Source organism: Passer domesticus, chromosome 1, assembly GCF_036417665.1.
Source record: "Passer domesticus isolate bPasDom1 chromosome 1, bPasDom1.hap1, whole genome shotgun sequence".
Lineage (NCBI taxonomy): Eukaryota > Metazoa > Chordata > Aves > Passeriformes > Passeridae > Passer > Passer domesticus.
The window spans coordinates 90,605,754-90,631,384 of NC_087474.1; the positions used below are offsets into that span (position 1 = coordinate 90,605,754).

A 25,631-nucleotide genomic window follows, 5' to 3' on the forward strand; every position below is an offset into this window, starting at 1 on the left:
AATGACTTTCATTTCTAGTTCAGTACTTTCCAGTATGGTATTCACTCAACAAAGCTACAGCAGTATATCAGTCTAAATACACTTGGTGTCTGGCCTTCAGTGCTCATGCAACATTAATTTAAATACAAGGTAAAATATTTACTTCTGAGTCAGTCGTATTTTACACTGGTCTTTTGTTACAGAGGAATTCAGTCCTCAGTGGGTTGGGGTTTGCAAGGCAGGGTAGGCTACCGTCTTAGGAGAGATTTAGTCTTTCAGCCTTATGAAAGAACATACATAAATTCAGGTAAATCAATGACCCATATGATTTCTCCAAACAATTCAAGCCTCTGAATGCACAAAAACCTCACAGAAGTGCCTAGGAACAACTCTATTTTAAGACTGGCATTCTAAAATCAGCTCCAAATGGTATCTGCAGTCCTGTTTTCTTCTAAAAGCTGATATTTAAAATCAGTCAGAAACATCAGACAGAATAATTGTTTAACCTTCAGACTTACTGGCAGGTTTTGGTTGCTTTCTCTCACAATTTTTTAGGATAAAATTCAGATATTGAATAAATCATTCCTTGGCAGTCCTGATTTTCACTACTGACCAAGTTATCAGCAAGAAAATGCCACCTGTTCTGTGAAAATAGGAAACTCAATATATCACATCAGACAAATAATGTTTTTTCAATGGTTGGGTTTAGTACTTCTTATCATTAGCTAAAATGAGCAAACAGATGCACAGATAGAAGTTATACCCATAAAATCTGTTACATTACAATAAAGTGTATGTGCTGCTTACACAGACAAAACTGGGCTGTGCAAGGGAGCAGCTACAGAGGGCAAACCCAGAAACAGAAAAAGAAAAAACCAACATGGTTCTCATTCAGTGTCATCATTTCTGGCTTGTTTGAGAGGTGGTGTTCATTTTCTCCTAAAATAAACACTATTGAATTGTTTCTGACGAACTTTAGAACCTATGTATGATTTAATTCTGATGAATTCTGTGATGTAGCTTTTGCTTAAAAACTGTACAACAGAAATCTCTCTCTGGCACAAGGCTTTCAATACAATTGAGTAGCTAAAGGGCAATTGCAAATCCTCAACTTTTGATATCACCTCAAGCAACAGTTATTATGATAAGGGAAACCAAGAATTCCTCCAACCTCCTAAGACAAAAATGTAGAATGGAATATCCAGAGGCAAGAAAACAGGCTGGGGATATTAAAGATATCTGGCATTAGACAAAAGATATCTTTGACTCTTTTGACAACTTTCCAGATATCTAGAAACTATCTAGACGTTATACATCTATATAGATAGATATTTTGAATTTGACAAAATGCAGTTGCACCTAAAAGAGTCTGTAAGGGGACAAAACAATGGGAAGATGTGATGCTAATCCATCATGCTTGTAGTGACAGAGGGAGCAGCAAACACAACTGGGAAACAGAGAAAAAGCAATATCCTTCACTATACAAGACACAGCTTATGGACAGAAGAAAATTCTATGACACACAGAGTACTCCCGGTGTTTCAGGTTGATAGCTATTTTAGAATTACTGAAAGCTCTGATATATTTCTTTTTCTTACACTATTTTAAATTTTTTTAAAGGGACAATATACACTTTAAAGTTGCACAGAATGAGGCCAGATGTACGCACCCCAATATGAATACAGCTCTGAAACCAAAACATGAGTGTTCACTCTTAATTTTTCATCAACTGAACTCCTGACAAATCCAGAACAAGGGTTTCAAAACAGCAAATGGCACATAAACATTCCAGGATCCTATAGGTGCTGCTGCTGTTGCCAGATGAAGCATTCAAGCAGGAATGCTTTACAAACACTGATCCAGAGCTGTTTAAACAGTTTTCTATAAGCTACAAATAGACACTGGGACTGGTATCTGAAACAGCAACTGCTTTCCTCCTGCACCTTCTGACCCTGTCACTTCTGCAGCAATTCAGCCAATGTTACATAAGGCAGCACAACAGAAAGATTCTCTCCTAAGCATTAATTCTTTCACATGGGTAAATCAACTAAACAGACATAACTGAAAAACATGTGAAATTAATTATTCCAGTTTACATTACACTGATTTCACAGCAGAATAACTATTAGGATGTTTCCAGATTGATTCCTGATGTGCTATGTTGATAGTAGTTCCTGGACTGGATTTAGTGCTTCAGTGATGAAAATGAGAATTCAGAAGTACTCAAATGAACATTTAGAAACAGTAAAGCGGGGGACAGTGGGTGGAGGAAGATCTGAATATGTGCCTGCTTCATCCCATTTATCCTGCAGTGCTGGTGTAGCTCTTTGAAGTGTCAGTATGGGGGAAGAAACTGCATTACCCAAATACCATTTACATAATCATTTTCTTCATATCTAAAGAAGACATTTCTCTCTGTTGTTACGCTAACTTGTTTCTTGTAATCATACACCTCTGACAATAAACACAAAATTTATGCTAATTTCCTGCCTCATTCCTACTTCAAAAAAAGAGAACACCTCTAGCAAAGCAAGTATTACCTTTATATTGCACTGACAGGAAAACTGTACATTAACTGGCAATTCATTATTTTGCTTCCATCTGAATCCCTTCCCTGCCCTTGAGAGAAATCTCTAACTAGTATTTACAGTTCTGAAGCTTCAGAGAGGGAGAGATGCTCAGAGGCATCTGACAGGAGCAGTGGGTTTTCCTTCTGCTCCAAACCTGTATGTGTTATTCCATGCATAAGGTTACTTCTCTGTTTTTTTATCATATCTATCCACTGTCACATGATGGCAGATAAACAAATTGAGTGCTTCCATACGGAGCAGGGATTTGATACTCTCCTTACATTCACCAACACTATAATGGAGGTTTCATGGCTTTTTTTAGGTGCCAATGTCATAGCCTGGATTCTTTGAGGGAAACCTTCAACACAACCACAACTAGGTAGAATTACCTTCTGTGGGTTGCTGCACATGTCAGTGCCCACATTCTGAGCATTTCACCAACCAGCAGTTGGTGAGCTAACTGAGCATTTCTCCACTAGCAGTGAGAACTGATCAGTGCTGGTGAGAGACACAGAAAAAACAGTCCCAGAAACGTGTTTTTCTCCCACTGTAATATCTTTAGATTGAACAGCTGCTGCTATATTAAGATTTCCTCTGCCAGGAAGTACAAACACCAGGATCCCCCTTTCTGCTCTCTGTCATGCCCTGCAAGCCCTTCCCCAAAAAGCCCCCAGGTCACCATGCAGGGCAGCTGGCAGCCCTCAGTGCTCCCATGAGCCAACACTGAGTAAACCAAACACTCCACAGCCACTTGGTGCAGCCTGGACAAAGGGGCGAAGTGGAGAAGAACACGTCTGTCTGCAGTGATTGCAGCCAAACTCCACTTCCACATATCCTCATTCAACAAAGGTACCCCATTTCTTAGACCAGATAATTTGAATATTGCTGGTCTTCCTTTTGTTCATGGCACTGATAGCACAGGAACTCATTATCACAGAGTTGTTTTGGTTGGAAAAGACCTCAGAGAGTCAAACCATTAGCCCAGTATGCTAAAATCCACCACTAAACCATGTCCCTAAGTGCCACATCTACATGTCTTTCAAATGCCTCCAGGGATGGTGATTCCATCACATCCCTCAAAAGCCTGTTCCCGTGCTTGACAATCCTCTTGCTGAAGAAATTTTTCTTAATGTCCAACCTAACTCCCCCTGGTGCAACCTGAGGCCATTTCCTATCTTGTCCCATCACTTGTTACTTGGAAGAAGAGACTGACCCCCACTACGTCTCAACCTCCTTTGACCCAAAACCCATTGCATTCCTCCCACCCACTCTGTGTCACACACCTATGGATCTCAGCTGAGCTGTCCTCCAGCCAACCATCTGTATGGGTGTACACTGTGCTACCCAGTGTGCTGACTGCCATGTCCTGCTACTGAAGGTGAGCAATCACACCTGTGACAACCTGATCCAAATGGGAATGCTCCAATTTCTTTCTCGTCTCTTCTCCTAGACTATTTGATTACTTTAGACAATACCAGGAACACATCTCTGATGCAGCTGCAAAGGCTTGTCCAGCTGGAGGAACTGCCTGGGCCGGCTCCTGACCAGCAGACTGGCAGGCAAACAGTGACAATATCAGCTGTGCAGCACCACTGCCAGTTTGTCAGCACGGCCCAAACACCTCCAGCACCACAGGGTCCTTCCTCAGCCTGTTTCATACCACCTCCACATGATCTTTGCCACTTTATCCTTTCTCCAGGCTTGCCACCTTGCATACTCTCCCAGGAAATCAACGCCTGGCAGGAACACTCTCTTCACAGCATTACCTTGATCCATTTTTAAGTGGTCCTTGGAGGTTTCATATTGTTATTGAACTGCAATAAAGCAGGATGTTGCCAAAACATCACTGTGACAAGCAATTGATTCTGCTTTGCAAGGGCTCCCTGAAAAATCTGAGATGCAAACGCTTCTGGAGGCCACTAATCCTCAAATATGATCCATCAAGGAACTTTCAGTACTTCCAGTAAAATTACAACTGTTGTTATAAGTACCTGAATTTGTTAAACCATCACTTTTGACTATCAATATAGACAAAACAATACTTTTTAGCCACAAAACTCCTTCTTTTGCACAAATACACAAAAGATCCCAGATAATGTAATTACCTACTGCATGTTACCTGAAAAAGGGAGAGAAGAAAGAAAGAGAAGAAAGAAAATACTTTCTTCAGCTTCATAATCTGCAAGTGTTAAATTGATTCTCACATTAAAACACCTCAAGTGGGTAGCTGAAATACTAAGCACAGAATTTGACAGTTCCTGGCTTCTGAGACCAAGGGTGTTTTGTGTCCCCTTACTGTTTTTAAAGGGCAAAAATAAAAATATGAATAAATATAACTCAAAAAAAAATTCAATAGAGCATGCAATTTTCCAACATACACTATCTCTCTCAGAAATCCAGTGTAATCAAAGGTGAACAAACATTACTGTTGATATATTTAATAACCAGTCATTTTTTTATTCATGCAAAAGCAATCTGTTGAAGGCTTCATCAGAAATCTGAATGAAGTTGGTAACAGACGGTATCTGTATCTCATTTGAAATGTAAATGAGTCATTCCTGTCTTTTAGGGAACTAGGATGGAAGAGACTCCTCTTCAGTCTTGTGGTTAAAATAACTTTCGACTCAGCCCACACAATATCCCCTTTAATGATCCCTGCTTAGCATTATTTTCATGATGACCTATTAAATAAATGGGTACATAATGCAGCCTCCAAAATTCAAGCAAAGTCAAATATCTGAAATAAAAATAAGCACATGGAATGCGAAACATTAAAAACTTACATACTAAGATTCCAAAAAATTTAAAAAAGGACAAAATAGGAGTGTGAGATACTGCACAGAAAAGCTTTCAACTCTTGACAGTCTTGAATGTTCAGAAGAGGGACCTGATGCTCCAGGAAAAATCTCCTATTTGACTTCAGGCCCTGACAAACATTGGAATTGTTCCAGCTGGTACCTTGGCTGCTCTCCCTTCCCTTGGAGCAAGCTGAAAAGACATTACCCCAAGTGTGAAGAGCCTGTGTAACCTCTGCCTATATTTATGCAAATTCCTTCTGATAATCATGATAGAACGTTTGCCCAAGCACAGTAGATCAGTGACTACTCTCAGCTGAGCTCTTCTGTGGTAGTTTGTCAATATTAAAACTACTACATGTCAAAGTGGACAACAACAATACATTGTCTGGGAATTTCTAGCTAGAACAGTCTAATTACAACCTTAAAACATTGTTTTCTCACTGCAAAAGGTTTAAATTGCAATGAAGACCCCAAGAACAATCTTACAGGATGCTTCTTTGTAGCTTTTAAGCCCATTTTTTGGACGGGGGACAAAACGAAGCCTTTCACTAGGAGACTGGATAGGCAGATTGGATCAGAGATTTTGCTCTGGATACATTTGTGGAGAGAATCACAGTTCCACATGATGCTTGGACCATTTTGGGGTCCTGCACACTGTGATGCACATTGACACAGATTCTTCTGCTACATCTAAATTACCTCAAGTATCAGAGGCCGTGTCAATGTACTAACTAAAATTTTATAACCAGGTTTATGTACTGTGTCAACACAGTCCACTGTCATTGCTTCCCAAACCTCTGGAACCAGATAGAACTTCCCACCATAATATCACTAGGCAACAGGTCAGGAAGAAGCTCTCACAAATCAGTGGTGATTATATCTTAATATTGCATAATTGGGGGACAGGAGTTGGGGTGTGTTGGAGGAGTGGGAGATCTGTGCTTTCCAGGAAAGGAAGTTCAGGAGCAGAGGCATTTCTGGATAACAAGGACCTGGGTTTCTTTGGGATTGCTCAGGCGTCAGTGTTATCGTGGTTTCTCCAGCTACCCACCAGCAACCATGAGCAGCCTCTCGCCTGACTCAGGACTTCAGTTGTGAAAAACATATAGCCCTAAATATTAATGTTTTGTAAAATTAATTCAATCTTAAAAATTCTCCAACACCTCCAGTCAAAAAAACAATGATATAAGCAAAATGACACCAGTCTGAGAACTGAACAATGAAAGTAGCAATATATTTAATTGTAAGAAGAAACCTAACTAGAATAATATCTTAATTGCACAGACACAGACAGCTATGACTATTTTACTATGCAGTTACAGTTTAGTTCGTGGCTTCTTTTGGAGGATTTCAAGGATAAAATGAGCACTTCAGTTTTAAACAACAAATGTTGGGAGTTCATTTTGCTGCTCTGTAGTTCAAAAATTATTATTATACTTTGCACCTAAGGGAATACCGAGAAAGTCACTAAATCAAATTATGTTATATTTGTAAACTTTTTTCCTCCTTTCTTTTTTGTTTTTCTGAAATCTGAGTATAACAAAATGTGGAAAAGTAAACTGGGAGAAAAGCAAAAAACTTCACCTTTATTACCAGTAAGTGACCAAAGCCATAACGTTTTCAGCTATACATTTCATAAGAAAAATGTTTTTAGACAAATACTTTTTGCCCAGAAATGTCTTTGCTTTAAAATATATTCCAAAATTGTGACAAGTTTAATGTATTACTTCATATTGCATGACTTCAACAACAGACCGTGCCTAAAAAGAATGACATCCCTATGCATATTCTGCATTAAAATTAATCTATTCAAAACACACCCCCTCTTGCTAGTGTTATTTTTTTTCAAACACCTGGGGAGCTATATTAATATTAGTGTTAAATTGTATTTAAATATACATAAGTTTTCCTATGTAAAGGTCTTGATAGTGCAGCATATTCAAGAAGCAATTTCCATAACAGCAAGAAGCCTTACTAGAGTTGCATGTTTTAGCAAGATACAGCAGCCTGAAATACACAATCCTGTTGACCTTCAATACTTCAAAATCATTCCAGTTTTTATAGCTCCTGTTGTTTACCATCCCATTTCTATCCAGTGCCACTGAGTATACAAATGGTAAGAGTTGAAAGTCTATTTTCTGTACAAACAAAATGTGTGCTGCTCCATGCCTACTCAGCCAGGGATTTCATTTACCTTCTGCTTACCAACCTACCCCTACCTAAGGACTCTGCTTCCTTCACTTTTAACACAACCCTTCTCCACCTTTCCCTTCAGCCATTTTCCATCCATGCTGATGGCCAGGAACCATCTGCTTTCCAGGGCTGTGTGACCAACTTTCACAGCTCCCAGAGAGAAGGAAAACACCAGAATATCATAAAAAAACACCTTTAAAAAACAAATAGGTACCACTTTCACACGAGCCATTCCTTTGTCTGCATGCCCAGCTCTCAACACTGCACAAGCAGAGGTGCTCAGCTTTCATCACATTTCTAGGTGGCTTTGTCCCAACATTCCTGCTGCATCTGATGCTCAGCCCATGCACACTGAACGGCCCATGGGCACAGGTCTCATCCCACAGAAACAGCTCCTGAGAGACACAGACACAGTGGTGGTGGGATCTGTCCTGATTTCAGTCCTCTCCCATTCTCCCTAAGACTGCAGCCATCCTGAACAAAGGGATACACCTGCCCTGACAATCACATTTTTGATAAAACAGGTAAAAAAAGGCCAAACACCACCCAAGAAAGCCCTCATGTAAGATTTGCAACAAAATAGCAAAAGTACTGAAAACTGAAACCTGGCATTTTACTAAGTAAATCCTCTTTTTTTTTTTTTAATAAATTTGTAAGATATGTGGTTGCTCAGCATGGTAAATAAAAGAGAATACAAACACTGCAAGAGCACAAGAGGCAAAGTTTTGTTCTACATTTCTACATCATGTAAAATCACTACTGTGTGATCAAAACCACCAGCTAAATAATGCATCACAGAATCTGATCCAGAAAGATTTTCCTTTTGTAGCTTCAGTGGCCACATACCCCTGAAATATTTTAAAACACCATTCTTGGAATGTTCACGTGGCTTGAGAGAAGTAGTGCCTACTGAAATGTGATGAAAACTGAACAAGGAGAGATGAGAAGAAATTTAGGGGTTCTAAAGCACAGATTCCCTTGCTAGCCTCTCTGGAGAAATATGTCCTGTCTGCCCACATCATCAATGAGCATGGAATTCTTGGGCTAATCTAGAGGAAATCATAGTATAGAAAGAAGTATGACTGACACATTATAACGTGATTTATACTGCACTTTTCTGCATTTAGGACCTTGTCATCAATTAAGATTTCTTTCCAGTCTCAATCTGACCAAGGAAACGCGACTTTTCTCTTTTTTTTTTTGCACACAAGCCAACATTTGAATGGAATTTAATATACAAATAATGTCATTCATACCACATACTTTCCTTCTCTTGTTAATACCCCGGGTCATCCAGTAGACCTGGCAGTTTATCTACATCAGACCTAACAAAGACCCAAAATTGTAACTGATGAATATCAGTTACAATTTAAATAAGTTAATAACTGGTTAAATAAGTTTCTAACTGGTGATAAAATTCAGGTTAGTGAAAATAAAAGGCATCCATATCTACCTAACAAAGACCATAGTCTCCTCTGTGTGAAAGCCATTTAAGGCATCAATTTATACTTGTTTGTACAGGTGTGTAAGCAATACGTACACATTGTTAGGAACTGGCATTAGATAACATATGCAGTCAAAATGGATAATCAGAGTGTGACATGGGAAAAAAAGACTTAATCAAATCTCTGCTTCATTTAATAGCAATAAAATACTTTTTTGTTTTAGCTCTTTTTGGAAAGTAGAACTTTTTAGACATATGTATGTTAAATATGTTTTATTTAGATGTTCTCATTTTTTACAAGACAGGCTTTTGAATCCATCTCCTTCATAACTTTACATTATTTGAAAAAAAAATTGGATGATTAAGGCTAACAACAGCATAATAAAGAAAAATGCATACACTGGTTACTATCACATTTACTTAGGATCAGTTCAGTCAAAATTACAAAAATATAAAAAATTACAGAATCTGGAAGATAAAGCTGTAATACTTTGCTTGCTTATATTACCAAAAAAGGGGGAAAAAAGCCTTGCCACAAAGATTTTTTGTTTCTTTCCCTTTTTTGGGGGGTGGTAGGGGGGCAAAACTGCAAGTGTAGTCAAGGGCAAGGGAAATATAACAGAATTCAAACTGAGCCCTCAGATATCTGAACTTGCAACACTATCACTGTCAGAATGATGCCTAAAAATTGTAATCTATGAAAACTCATCTGTATTGAATGAGGCAAGAAATATTTTTAAGCAGACTACAGCTGGTTGTAAGGCAAAAAAAATACAGAGTGGTAACAAATAATAGATTTACCAAAGGCTGTCTTCATTAGTAATTGGGAGAGGAAGCAACCCCTTTGGAGGTTCTATCCCACATTTGCCCTAAATCAGATCAGCATCCTAACAGGGGAACCAGAAAGGATTTCACAGCCAGCATACTACAAACTGCAGGAATATGGGGGAAAATTCTCTTAGCTGCTTCCTAGATTAAAAGAGAAGTGATCCTCTGACAATCCAAATATACAGATTCATTTATTTAGCACCACAGTTGTGCCTAACAATTAATAAAATCTACAGAAACAGGTAACACCCCCAAACAACTGAACTGATGTCTTCTTATGCAGCTTGTAGGAAATATTTTCACCATCTATTTTATGATTTCTTTGTTCAATAGCTCACTAACTGAATTTTTACAGCAGTAGAAACCTGCAAACTCAATCAGATTTGAGATAAAAGGCAAAAAACTGACCAAAGGTCAGGCTCTATGATGATACACCCTTCCAGCACCCAATTCAGAAAAATAAAAACATACAATATTCTGTGCAATGGCCATGTAAAGGTACAAGCTTTTCCACAGCATGCAGGCAGGTAAAGCCTATCAGCTTAAACCAAAAGACTAATGCAGTATCATGCCAAAACCTTTCCTCCTGGAAGTCAGGCAAACTACTAGATTTCTGAGCAAAATACAATTCCAATAAATGACATTTGCATGTCTTCCTAAATTAAACCTTCTAGCAAGAAGTACTGGATAGTTGCTTTAATGGTTCTCTGGTAACTCCATCATGCAAGTAATTGTTAACTATATGTGTACCATGAAATTATTAAATGTTTATTTCCTGATGTCAAATCAATTATTAAGCACATAAGAAGTCATATGAAGGGCTTAAATTATTCACTTCCATTTATCACTTGGTCTTTCAACTTCAGCAACATCAGAAGAATATGATGATATTTAAAATGAGCATTGCTTATTTTCAATACTTTCTGAAACATTAATATTCTTATTGATAAATGTTATTTCCCATCAGAGAGAAAAATCTTGCCACATTTAGTTTGTGCATATTTATCTGAGTCTTATGTTTCTATTGTACATCAATATGTACATTTGCCTTGAAAGAGTTCATTCACATGACTTGCACAGCAATTATCACACTGCATGTAAACTATGCAATAATCTTGATGAAAACTACAATCAGCTCAGCCTTTGAACTTAATTGTCCCCTCCAAGATGAAAAACACACTTCAAGAAATGGAATCAAGGAAAAAAGAATTTCATAAGGTTAATTCTGTAAGTTCCAGGACACATCCAGTCCCTTCCACTTTATATTACCTCAAATCTCTCTCAGAAATGTTATAATGAATGCCTAAAGAGATCAGAAATAGATCAAAATTATTATCCCCTGATGTTTTAAATTCTGGGACTACTTCTCCAGAACACTGGAAGGATAAAATATATTTAGATAGCAAAAAGCCATGAACTTTTAAAATCCAGAAAATGCATCTCTTTAGCCTTCAGATGGACTTCATGCACAGGTCAAAGGAAATTGTCACTTAAAACATCTCAGTAGCTTCCAGAAGTTCTGTGGTCCATAGAAATAAAAAACTAAAAGGATGCTCCTGAAGTCCATTCTCTCTGAGTGAAAACACTGACTGACTCTCAGCTGAGGACAGCATCCCACTGTAAAACCAATTCATTATTTTAATCTTTATTATCCTGAGTATATTATCCTCCACAAACCAAGTGCCCCAATGGCAATGGGATAAATTCTAATTTTCAGATTCATTTTCATTACTGGCGAGATCATTTTTATTTTTGTTTGGGTGTAGGTGCATGTGTCACTAATTCTTTGTCTTCCATAGCTTCTCCTCAAATCTGATGTCTGCAGCCACAGACTATCTGTAGATGGCAGTCATACAACTCTCAGCATTCTTCTCCTCTGCAGATCTACACCCAAGTCAAGCTCTTCTCACCTCTCACAAAACCCGCCTTTCTCCTGGTGATCTTTCACAAAAAGGTGACTAGAAGTTTACATAGCCACCCAGGCAAGGACTCATCTTTAGCTGGATACGCTGCCATCATAAACGAGTCTTTTCTGAACACAAGTCCAAATAACCCAGTGATCAGCTAATGCTTCCTCTCTTCATTCTGCCTGTCCTTGCTTCTTTTTCTACTGATGAACTCAGCCTACAGCTGTAACTTCTGCTGTTACTCCCCAAATGCAGGCACCTTATATTTCCTATTATTAAATTTCATCTAGCTGCTATTACTGCAGTCCTCAAGGTCAAGCTTTTCTTCCCCATAACACAGTGATCTTTTGCTGTATTAGGAATCCTTGAACTGGGTCATCAACAAATTTCATTACAGCAGTGACATTCAGTCACCCCTTCACAAGTAAAAAGCACTAATAAAGGGAAACATTCTCCAGAGAGCTCTCTGAGAAATCCAGCCAGAAATCTTCCTCCTGCCTGACACCCTCTAAAGTCACACTACCTGCCATCTCCTCTCACCTACATGTGCAGTTACCTTAATAATGGTCATCTCCTTTAGCAGGGCTTCTAGCCTCCTGTTTGGAACAAAAATAGATTTTTTTTTCTTTCAAATATACGTTCCCTATTTAAAACAGTTATCAGTTCTTTCCTCACTGCTTTCATCATGCACTGCTATGACACAGGAAAGGTTAACAATGGCACGTTGGTTATGCCAACCAGCATTCCACGGATCACACACTATTGTATTACAATAATCTACTGTATTACTGATTTTAGTAACTGGCAGGTGTGTCTAATAGTTCATCTTTTTACTGTCTTTTATACAGATATAACCATACCAGTCTTGATAAAACCACTTAAATGCATTGCTATTAATCCTGTGACTTTATATATCATAAAAAAGCATCAAGATAAAAATCATTTGTTCACTTTCCAAGATTATGACCGAAAATATGGCATATACTGGTGGATTGGGGGGTTCTTGTTTTTCTATCACACCTATTCCTAAAGCATAGTATCATCTGCTTGGCAGTATCTTTTCCTTTTATACAACCCTTCTGGTTTTCTTCAGGTCCTTTTTCAGGTGAATATTCACCTACATGGTACTGAACCATGCTCCTACAAGATTTGGTTCCTTGTTCAGGATACTCATTCCTGAGACTCTTGAACTTTAAAAAAAGTCAAGTCTCCACCACACTCCAGATCCTAACAAGTGGTACAGCATCAATTCATCCTCACTTTCCTGTGCTGCAGGGAAAGCTGACACTTGCCTTGCTTTCCTTAAATATCTAACAATATATTTTTTTACATACTGCTTAAGTACAAAACATGTTACTGATAGTTTAGGGCAGGGCTGACACTAGATAAGGCAAGGTGTGGAAATCAAACCCAATGTAATTCACACAAAGTCTTCCCTTTCTGCAGATTCATTGTTTTCACCAAACTGCCTAATACAGGAGCTGATTACGACAAGCACAGAAACTTTGTGTAGGCACTCACCCCTCAGAACACAACAGATTTAGCACAGGGGCTAAGACAGTATCAAAAAAAGATAATTATAAGTACTAGGGCATAAAATTTTGCCCACACTTCTTAAGTCAGGACTGCTTCAAGGCCCAAATCAAACCATTCTATATCAATGGATTAAAAGAAAACAAAGAAGTACTTTAAATTCAGCTCAAAAAGTAGAATTTAGGCTAAAATAATCAAATATATATTCTAAGCACATCACTCCGGATATTTTTTTAAAACCGTAAGTGTCAAATTCCGCTTGAAGTAATTTCTGAGCTGTAACTGAATACAGAGAAGGAGGAACACATCTGGTGCTTGCACTGTGCAAACATATTTATGATTAAATAGAATTGAATACCAAAATCCTGCAATGATAGAATTCATTAGACTAGTATAATGCTGCATAATTACTCTTTTTTTATATCATCCACTGCATGCTTTAAGAGCTCTTTTTACCCACTGATATCAATGTGCTATGTCATATTTACATACACCCCATATAAAAGGCTGAGGAAGTATTAGACATGTCAGAGGGTGACACAGAAAGGCAACTGTTGTACAATAACCACACTGTCAGCAAAACAAGAGAAAACTAATTTAAATTCATTCCCCAGCAGGAAACTCTACAGACAGGTACTGGATTTACATTTTGAAAGGAAGGGTGCTTCGTATTATAGTAAGGAAGAGTTCTAACACAACAAAATCAATCCATCACTCCCTTCTACCAGCACTCCTTAGTCAGCCTGCCTGCCTTGCATTACAGGACCTCCACCAACACGCTACCCACAGATTTCCTCACGGACCTTGCTAAGCAAGCATCACCCTTGGGTCTTTCCTCACTGAAAACATCTTCACACATTACTGCTCACACCTTAGACTTGGAAGAAAGTTGCCAGCAGGCAGTGGCTCTCTCTGAGCCCCAGCATGACTACCTTTGCTCTACTCCTTTCCTACCAACCCTGATGTCTCCTGACTCCTAGCAAGCAGCCCAGTCTCCCTCCTAGTTCATGCAAACTGCAGCACATGAAGGTCAGGATCCAACTTCCCCAAGCCACCAAGGAAAACCAGGGACTCTAATGCCACAAAAACTTGGGCTGACACCAATAAAGGAGGGTTGCCACATTTCTTTAAAAAAAACTGTCAGGTACCAAAGAGTTTTGCCATCACTGTTTCAATTTTTTTTATGTTAAGCGGGCCACTGTCTCCCTAAGGCCAGCTCCATCTCCCTCTCAGCGTACTCACCATTCTTTATTGTTGACACAGAGGAGTAAGGGAGTTTAGACTAACTAAAGAGGTAAGCTAGCTACTAAGGCTGATGGTGCAGATATGCTGGCTGCTCTCCCAGACGGGTTAGGGATGATGCCCAGGCAGCCCAGTGACAATAAGAGCCTTTGGATCAGGCTCAGCAGGCAATTACGGAGTCAGCATGGAGCTGGCAGATTGGCACAAGGGACAAAGTAACTGTGCACAGCCACACTGTCCTCCCCCTTCAAACAGCGGCCAGATACCCACCTGCTAAGAGTTTTCTCCAAAGCTGTACCTGCAACCAAAGAAGAGTCAAGGAAATGGAGACTGATAAAAGCAGTCTGCAGGGACAGCAAAAAGACAGCTGAAACCAATTGCTATTTGCACTTATTTCACATCAGCCTACACATTTCTAATAAAAAACCCAAAACAACGGCCCTGACCAACCACTTCATTTCCAGCCCTCTACTAATTGTGGGTTAGTTGAGCTATGTGCCTGCAGGCTAAGGAAGAACTCCTCTGCATTAACTATATATTGAGCTCCTAACCAAAATAATCTTTCTCAAATTGTATGTTTATTGTAAACAAAAGCCGTAAAAGTTCACACCTCAGGTTCCTTAAGACAACAGAGGAACACTACATTGAGCAGTTGCAAACATCCAAAAGGAAGAAGAAAATCATTAAACCAAAATTTAAAAGATGCAAGGGTGTCAGTCAATGGGCTGTCCACCAGTGGCACAATAACATGCTCTGTCTAGTAACTGTGGTATGAAGAAAATCTATCTTTCAATAGTGACTAGTACAATTAAGAAATGCCATATTCTTAACAAGCTTAGGATTCAGGGGACATGAAAGTTATGACATTTTTAAACTCTCCTGGACCAGAACAATAGTTAGGCTGCAATTTGAAGTAAATTAAAAGTAAATTAAAGTAAATATATATAAACATGAAGTAAATTAATATAAAGCACTTGTTTAGTAAGTAACTGTGCATGAACTGACTCTTTTGTTTTCATCATTTTCTAATTAGTTAATGTTGACAGAGATATATTTGAAACCTAACTAATTTAAATTTTGCATTGTGTCTCCTTTCTTTCATCAAAAGCATAAAGGAATCACAAAACCACTTCAATATGCAAAGTAAAATGGTTTAGAGGTTCACAAAATGTAAAATTTCAACAAAGAACCTGTCAATGATCACTGAGGAAGGATCTTTCAAATTTGGTTTCACGTACAGGAGATAACACCAGCTACGGACCTACATATTCTCAATGCAGAGAAAACAAAACACCAGCATCACAGGAGTACAAGGCAGTATTTTACTTCTCACAGCTCTTTTTCAAATGTTTGGAAACATCAAACCTTCAGTCAGTCTTTTGTGTAAGGTGTCAAATTCCCAGAAAGATTCCCGTATTTCTGCAGTTTACTCTTAACTGACACTAGGCAAAAGTACTCCTACGAAAGCAGTCCAAAAAACTGCACTGCTATTCAAAGGAGAAAAAAAAAGCAGGTCTGGGGGAAGTGAAGGATTCTACTACTAGGAGCCACGCGACCCTGGACTCTCAGCAGTGGCAGGGGCTACTCTCCAGCCAGATGCCAAAGACATCAGCCGCTGGGTGCCGGCATTCTGGCAAAGCCCTGCCCGCTCTCAGCTGGAGCCCACAAAGCACCCAGCAAGGAGGCTGCCCGGAGCTGGCTGCTGCTGGCAGAGCAAGAGAGGCAGCTCCATCCCAAATAGCCTTTTCTCCAAGCAGCTCTTGCACGCAAAGCAAAGAGAAGACTGAATATCAGAGGAGTTGTGTCCTGGCAACCTACAGGAAGACAATGCCATTTGCCAGAGCTCTACAGTCCTTCCTCCATCGCAGGGCCAGGGGCATCCCTTGCATGCTGTGGGAATGCCTACATTTTTCCTAAGAGGAAAGCAAGGCAGGACAAATCATCACAGGCTAAACACAACTCCGGGACTGAGACACCAGTATCCCTCTTAGAATCTCTTTCAGTCCATGTGCTTTTGAAAATCATTATCCTAGCTTTCAAATACCAAAAAAAAATTACCATCATCTACAATGAATAAATAATATGACTAACTAAATATTTGCATCTAAGATTGAAAGTCTGAAATATTCCAGCATGACATGACACAAATGCCAGTGAAAACAAATGAAAAAATAAGACCTTGTGAATTACCTAGATGAGATATCACAAAGACAGAAGCATTCCCAGAGTGAAATCCATATCTAAAGAAAAGTATTTAATGTTCTGAGGTTTTTTATTACATGCAAATGTGACCTGGTTTGGTAGTTTAAACTTTTGAAAATATATAAAACCTAAAAAAAAACCCCAAACCAGGTAGGAGGTATCTTGTATAATTAATCCCAGAACCTTCCAAGAAAATGAAAACATAAAGTCACCCACAAAGGAAAGGGCTCCAAAAGTATTACCAACATGCACCAATAATTTTGTAAATTTATATTTAAGACTTTAAAGGAACTACTTAGAGTTCAGTGTTTGCCCAAGTCTTTGCAAGATCTGAATAAAAAGTCAGAGAATTTATTCCAAGTCTGTCTCAAGGACCTAGAGGGCATTCTGGAGAGAGTAACACAGTTTAAAGGTTAAACTCATAGAATCAGCATGAAATCTCCAGTAGATATATTTATGTATTTAGAAGACTGTTTCCATCCTTTGAAGAGTTATAAAAATATTATATGAGCCATATTCCCATGTAGAGTGGTTTGGAAAAAAGAAAATAATGTGACAGAACTCAAAAGAATCGATCAGCCACAGTGCTGGATATTGCACATCATTTATTGATGTTTCAAAAGTGCTGCTATTAGGCTGCAATTATATTTTGCTTTTTCTTCATTACAAAATTTAAAAAATGTGAAGGGTACTTCACTTCTTCTCTATTCATCCATTTTTCTAGACAAGTAAGGAAACTCCCAGCCCTTTTTCTCATGCATTGCTAGAGAACACCTTGTAGACCACAGAAAAGCCTACACTGAGACCTCAAGCATTTTAAACTGGAAAAGATAGCAATAAGCAGTGTTGAACAAAACTAGCATTTCTGCCAAGTTAACTGGTCACTAGAATCAAATATTCACTCTACAAGGAAGCTGGTGATTGGAATCAAGTATTCATGATTAAAGGAGCTTAAAAATATAACAGCAAAATCCTTCTAATATTTCCTATTGTATTTTAAGTATACACATCTCTGGTATTTATAAAAAAAATGGAGGGAGTCTCAGCATGCAACCACTTAGTCACAAAAACATTTTGTGAGATGTCCCACAAAAACGAATGTGAATGCTTTTGTATAGAATGGTTCTTGCAAATGTACCCAATGGAAAAAAAATTAGTAATAACGACAGTCTTACCTGGTCCCAGGGACAGATGATTCCTCCAAAACACATGAAGAGATATCCCATGGCAACAAGACATACCCAGACCACCAGAGAAAATATACGAAGCAGCTTCTTAAAGACAGGTTCTACGCAGACAAGGATAAATATAGCAAAAAAAATTGCTAGGGCTGTTGGAACAGTTATTAAAAACGCCACATGGTCTTCAACTTCCTGAAAACAGAGGAAAATGAAAAGGAAGTTAAAAACAAATGTACCTAAAGGTCAGATATCAATAACATACTCTAAACTTATTGTACATGAAGACAGCAGAAAGACACACCTGGATATCTAAAGTGAGTTAAATCAAAATAGGATTTCCTTCATGGTAAGAAGCTGTTATGTGGAGCATCAACTTTGTAACTACTACTGTAACTATAACCACAATAGCACAACACTTATTTTACTACTCTGAGTAGCAGCAGGCTGTGAGATGTGTGCACAGCAGGAGGGGGGCTGAGTTGGAAAGCTGGTTCCAAGCCCAGTCTGCAGTGGACCCACAGCCCATGGCCAACCATCCAACAGCTCCACTGCCAGCACACACAGAACACAGAGGGGCAAAATGCAGAGAAAAGGAAACTTGCAAGAGCATGAATCTACAGGAGAAAGAAACTTCCTCTGAAGCTGGCATGCTCTGCAGAACCTCTTCTCTGCTCTGCAGACTGAAAAGACCCATCCCATCAGGAGAGGTGCTGGAGCTGAGCCAGGCAGCCCCATCTGCTCTGTAACACAACCACAAGAATGTGATGGTGGCAGCAGCAGGGACCGTCCTTGTGAGAGGCACACAGGTCTGCCTCTGACAGCTCCTGAGAGCTCTGCTGCTTACTGGGGGCTCATAGAAGGGATGTCACCAAGAGACTCCCAAGCCTCACAGAGCCCACTGCTGCCCACTGCTGTAGTTTCACAAGGGCACCAGTGACACAGCCAGTGTCAGGAACAGTCTGAGCAATACCAAGACAGATTGCAGAGGGTGATGGTAAGGCACTCTGGAATGCAAGACGTTTTTTCACCAATCCTCACAAAACTGAAGTTCCCAGGGGAACAGAACATCAATTCATTCTGCTCCAAGTTTGACGCCAATATCAGAAAGAGATGCTCTGAGTCTGAAAGGGGATTGCAAGTTGGCAGGAAAAGCCAGTATGTTGGCATTGGGAGCATGGGCAGTAAACAAGAGATGTTCACCTAGGACCTTGTCACACAGGTGTGGCGGGATGGCGCCTATGATGGGAGTGTTGGAATGGAAGGATACTGGCTCTTCAGGAAGGAGAGGAGAGGGGACACAAGGAGAGGGTGTTTCCCTCTATGTCAATGACCAGTAAGAATGCATGGAGCATCCCCTGCCGGGTAATGGATGATGAGCTGAGAGCCTATAGGTTGGGTTAAAGGGAGAGCAGAGATATGCAACACTACAGTGGGGGTCTGCTACAGGTCCTCCAGCCATCATCATTGAGAAGATGAGAACCTCTCTAGATGGACAGGAACAGTGTTCACAAGCCCTAGTCATCATGAGGAACTTCAGCCACCCCAGCACCTGCTGAAGGGGCAAAAAAGCAGGGCATGAGCAAACCAGGCGGTTCCTGGAACATGCTGATGATAATTCCCTTCTCCAAGTGATACAGGACAGGTTGGGTGGGGCTTTGAGCAGCCTTTTTTAGTGGAAGGTGTGCCTGCCCATGGCAAGAAGGTTGGCATAGGTGATCTTTAAGGTCCCTTCTAACCCAAAGCACTCTATGATTTAATATTATTTGAAGCAGGTTGAGAAAACTGTAAATCACTCTGAACAATGCAGCTGTCAAAATGCCTCACAAATGAACTACGTCCATAGCTCTATAAAAGCCTTTTTGACAGTGATAGTTGAAAGGTACTACATGTTTTGATTCTGCTTAAAGTATTTACCTACAAGTACAGACTCTAGATTACATATATACATTTTCTCCTAGCAACTGCTTACTTTGAAATGCACTAACAACACCCAAAGCAAGGACTAGAAATAATGTGAAGTAAGATTCAGAATATTCAATATTTAAATTTATATACAGACCTTACTTGGAATCTACTACACTAGCATCTTTAAATGATCTAACGATGAGTGCATAAAAAAAAAAAATTGATTTTATATTGCTGTACGTGCTCAAAAGTATGCCTGGTTGAAATACAACAGTGCTATATCAAAGTACAGTCACAGGATCTTTAGTCATTCCCCAGCTGTTCTGAATTCTAACAGCCTCATTTGCAGCAACAAGGATTCCCCAAAAGCAGGCTCCAAATGCTACTGCTGCAACAGTAACCACAGACTTCATACAGAAAAGCATCAGATTCATTTTTTATGGTGAAATCTTCAAGAGAATCTGAAAGTACTTATCTGATGATTTGTAAGACATCTAAGCACAAAGATGCATTTCTTTTTCCCTTATCTGTGGTTGCTTCCTTAGTGCCCTGTTAAATCTTGCGTATTGATGAGTTTTCAACTTAAATACATAACATTTTACTTAAAGGTATCTTAATATGACTTTTTTCCTTTCCTATGCATCAAAGATTTGCTTCAATTAAATCAAAACAAAAAATTTACAAATCAATTTGTAAATTTACATTTACAAATACCATCAGCAGGTGAAGGGGTTTTTTTTGTTTTGTTTGGGTTTTTTACCCTGATCTAGCAAATTTTATAGGTTGAATCTAGAGACATTTGCTGTCAAAATGTGGCTCCCTTCGCTGTTCCCATTTCTTCCTTTTCCTTGCAGCCCTGCCTGTGTGTGCACCACAGACTGTGACACCCAGCTGGCTCCCACCTCCAGCTCAGGAGCACCCTGGCAGGCTGAAACCAAGGGAAATGCCACAATATACCCTGCCCTGCCTGGCAAAAATCAGTTCATCTTTCAGCTCTTCTTATTTTTAATTCCCTTTTCAATTTATCAAGTCATTCATTTAAGCAATTTTTATTGCAACTCTGACAATCACGGTATAAGCAAAAGAAGTGTCATGAAATTTTATGTGGCATTGCTAACCCTGAAATGCAAACACCAAGCTTCCAAATATCAAGCACACACAGAAAGGCTTTCAGGCTCTTGGGTAGTCAAACTGAAAACAAAATTATGGCCTCAAATTCAGGCATAGGGGTAAGTAAATGCAAGAGCACTGAGCTGCACAGTAAAAATATTAAACCTACTTACTTGTAGGAAAAACTACGGATTTATATATATAAATGTTGTGAGTTTTGATCAATCCCATGTCAGAGACTTGTTTCAGTTAATTGATTTAGTAAGTGGCACAACCAATGTCAGCTCAGTTAACACCAAAAGCATTTAACTTCAACCAGGTGGGATTGCCACTCTTGTTGCAAGAGCCAGGAGTCACAGGCAACAGGACATCAACTTCCTTGCACCATCTGTCATGCAGCCCAAGTCACAGCACCAAAGGAAACCACAACTCCTGGAGTAGGCCATGTGGAAAACCACATATTTAAATGATGGAAAATTGGCATTTCAGTGATAAGGACCATGCTACAATCATACTAGTAAGAAAATCCAGATGCACTTCAACTGCATGCTTCTCCACACCAGTAAAAAAGTAATAAAACTACTTTCTGTGAGGATTTGGCTTCACAACAGATCAACAATATTTAGATGTCTGTTTAGAGCACACGTATGCTCATGCAGCTATATATATGATATGTATTCTATAATTAGATCAATCCATCAAAATGTTTGTTCCAAATTAACAGCTACTCAATTTCCTTTTTTTATGCATACACTGATCTCAACACTTAGCTGAACTATTTTGATTACTAAATCTAAAATTTTACTTCTGCTTTCTCTCCTACTGCCTACTACACAAATTTACAATCTGATTTAGTGTATGCAAAAAAAAAAAAAAAATAGACCACACAGTATCAGCTCCTGAGCACAGGTGACCTCCCTGAGCTGACACAGGAAAACATCCTTCTGCTGTCACAAGCTGCTTGCATCACACCATACCCTGCACAAATTCTGAAGTGAAATTGAAATTTAAAGACAGAATAGTGTACACATTAGGCAATTTATAAAATATATGAGAAAATAAAACTTTATTATAATTTGTATCCTTTACAGAAGGCCTCAATGTGTACAGGGGGATTTTTACAATCCTGCCTTTAAAATATAAGCTAATGTCAGCTCAAGAAAAGCAGGCCCTGTAAGGCAGAGATTTATTTTGGAAACTACTTTATACAATATTTTCCTATTACTTCAGAGGAACTAATCTCTACAGAATTGTAACTTTTAAGAGCAGGACATTTAGAACTTGCAGCTTCCCGATCAATATTTGCAATTATCAGTGTGCTTAGCAAGTTGGGTGTGGCAAAATCCTAAAGGTTAGCTGTTCTGTTACCTTAACAACTTCCCAAAGAGGTGGGGGGGAGAAGAAAAAAAAAAACAAACCCAAACACTTTGCTGCTTTTTTTTTTCTGCTAGTCTCAGAAATTAAAATACACCAGAGGTAATGAAATTAAAATATCAGCATGACGCTTTTGAACATAATGGCTACACCTGCAATAGATGGATCTTACCTGACAGTTCTGTCTCCCTGAGTGTTTTCTGTCTTGCTGTCTTTTAATTACAGAAGAAATTAAAAAGTCTACTGTTAGAAATTTTTCAACCCCCACAAATTTTTCCAAAGTGTGATAATCCTGTTACCACCAGTAAAATCTGAAGTCACTTTCAATCACCTTTCCCAAACCCACAATCTTCTCTCAATCTACATTCTGTTCTTTCCCAGATAATGTTATGCCCTCAGTTTAATTTTAAACAGCAAAGCTGCTGTAGAGCTCTTCACTGTTATATACAAAAACATAGATGAAATAACCCACAAAAATGAACAAATAAGCAGTCAAAATGCCAGTTTTAGCATAAAACTTTTCACAGAAAATCTTTTCATGTGGTCCCTCATTCTTTTGATACTTTTTCTTTATTCTTTTTGTTTAATAGAATTCACCTGTAGTCTATGTACAGAGACTCCTGCTGGGATCTGAAATATCACACGCTTTGAATTAACTCAAACCATTTACTACATTAAACTCCTACTAAAATCCCTTTTGCTGAGATCAATGAAACATGCTCTAAATGTAAATATAAAACCAAATTATTAATATTCTTCAGACATTGTTTCATACATCTATTCAATTTTCACTATCTTCAATTTGATGCAGCTATTTTCAAAAATGCTGAGTATTAGAAGAAATGTTACAGGGCTCAAGGATTACCAGTTTACTGACCTCTCAATCAAACATCTTCCTTTAACAGGACTGACTGAAAGAATCTGTTGAGTTGTCTCTGCAGCAAAAACTGCCCATTTTTTCTGTAAAACCTTTCCCACGACTTGAGACAATGATTTTCAGAAGACCTAATCTCCCTTCTCTTCGTAAAACTGGACAGCACTTAAATTCTCTAACATCACAAAAAATATTTCTGTACAAAATCTGCAAAATTCTTCTGGCTACTTGTGACCCTTCTCCTATGGTTTTATATTTTAGTGAATTTGCTTATGGCTGAGTGCACTGTGTGCCATCTGCTAGACAGCTGGGAAAATCTTAATTTTATTAAGAGGTGTTGTGCCCTGCTCTTGGCCAAGTAGCTGTACAGTTTCATCTAGGATTTCATCATTTAGGACAACAACTGAAAAGTTTTTGCCAGCGGTCCAAGGTTTCTTTTCCATCAATTCCATTAGCATTAGTCCATCTCCACTTCAGAAACTGTGCTGTGTCTTTAAGGCCAGGTGCTATTTCCAGTACCACATGATGTTTTCTGGATCCACACCTCAGAAAGACTCCTCTGCCTTTTGTGCCCAGCATTTATCTTTCATAACATAAAACTTCGCTTGCTATTCTTGCTTAGCTGCCTGGTTAGAAGGTTTCTTATGTATGTGGTTCTTTTTGTTTGTTTGCTTGTTTTTTTTAATCTCCCATTGAGTTTTGTGCAGTGTATTCAAGGACATTAGCAGAAAATTAAGTTACCTGTATCTTTTAATCAAATGGTCTTGAAGTTTGTGTCAATGAAGCTTTTCATTTTCACTAAGGCCCTATGCAACTCTATGCCTGAATTTTTTTTCTCTTTGATTCAACACTCCCCGTCTGGCTTAGCAGATCAATGATAACAGCATCAGGTCTAAATCCAGTTGTTTCATGATGTCTGTTGTCTTGAGAAATTCAGTTCTGTCTATTAATGAGTCTGATGTGCAGTCTACACTCGCTGTTAGTGCACAGAGATCTCTGCCTCCACACTAGATGAATGTCAGTCCAGCCATTGCACATCACATGGATCATGTGGCATTAGAGCTGCCCAGCTGCTGTGTGATGTTGTATGGAACCATGAGAAGCAGTTCTGCAGCCATGGCGCCATTCTACACCATTCTGTATTCACTAGTACACAGGAACATAATTGGAGCAGCAAGATTTCATCCAAACCCTTCAGATGACATTCTGGCCACCTGAAGCCTTTCCCCAGGCTTGAAAGCCATGAACCATGTGTGCTGAAAATGTGTTCCCCATAAGAGAAATGTGCAGTTTTGCAGCAGTGCAGCCCTTCTGTTCTCTGAACAAGAACTGTTCTCTGGCATTACAGGCAATGTCCTTGTGAGCACACAGGACTAACAGTGACAATACAGTGGCCAACCCTGCACGTCTTGTGAACACCCTCCTGACCACACGCATGACTGACTACCAGGCCAAGCACTTTTGGTCAGTGGGGTTTTTTTTTAGTAAGTCCAGTAACATATAGATGTTATTTATCTTCTCAGTCAGTAGAAAACAATGGCATCCAGATCTTTCCACGTTTGCCTGATACCTGTGAACCTCACCTGCTTCAGTGCTGTAGCAATGATTATCAGGAAAACAAAGTCATACCAGAGATCAGACTTCTCTGTTTAATGCAAAAAACATCATACCCCACAGAGGCTTTGGAAAGGCTCTTTGGAGGTGCCATGGATGCTTTGCAAGTAACAGCAACATAAGAAGTTGGAAGAAAACTTCTGGAGATAAAATATTTGTTGCTAGTAAAGAAAGCAGAGAACAGTTATAGCATTCCTGGAAATGATTAAAAAAAAAAAAAAACAAACCAAAACAAAAAAAAAGGGAAAAAAAACCCAAAAAAAAAAAAACAAAAAAAAAAAAACACCAAAACCCAACCCCCTCACGAAAAGAAACCACAAACAACAAAACCCCAACTGCTTGGCAAGCAAAAGTTCAATAAGCAGCTAAGAAAATGCAGTCAAAAGGGAAATCAAAGAAACCAGGATATTTGGGAAATAGGGATTTTGTCTCTAGAAGGCAACTGAGTTTAACAAATATAAGACAACAATGAGTTTGCTGGCACTTCCAACATCAGAGGAAAACATTCAAATTGAATGTTATAGATTGATTGCTACAGAAACAGAGTACATGGTTTAAGAGAAGCAGTAATGTCAAGGAGACTAGTGAGTCTCAACTAAATGAAAGGACAGAAGTTGATTAAACTCAGCTAAGAAGGTTTCAGCAAAGGAAAAGCAAAACAGACTCTCTTTTTAAAATCTGGCAGAGCCATATGAAAGGATACACTCTTCTCTACAAGCCCTGGAAGCTAGATGGAAGAACGAAAATGTCTGTTGTTGAAGCATTATTTACACAATAGTCTTACTGAAAACTTTGTGTAAAAAATCATCAGCAGAATAATAAGAGTAGAAAAAGACTGAAAGCCATACAGTTCACCAGAGACTGAAGAAAGGCCTGT

The 25,631-nt window shown here is 38.9% G+C and overlaps 1 protein-coding gene across 1 annotated transcript in view; it reads right to left on the reverse strand.

Annotated features, from left to right (window-relative positions):
• The window catches only part of ADCY2 (adenylate cyclase 2), a 206,010-nt gene that overhangs the window by 167,380 nt on the left and 12,999 nt on the right, over positions 1-25,631 (reverse strand). Inside the window, exon 2 of the mRNA XM_064428914.1 lies at positions 17,872-18,069. Within this exon, the coding sequence (XP_064284984.1) occupies positions 17,872-18,069 (198 nt within the window). The remainder of the gene's footprint in view (positions 1-17,871; positions 18,070-25,631) is intronic.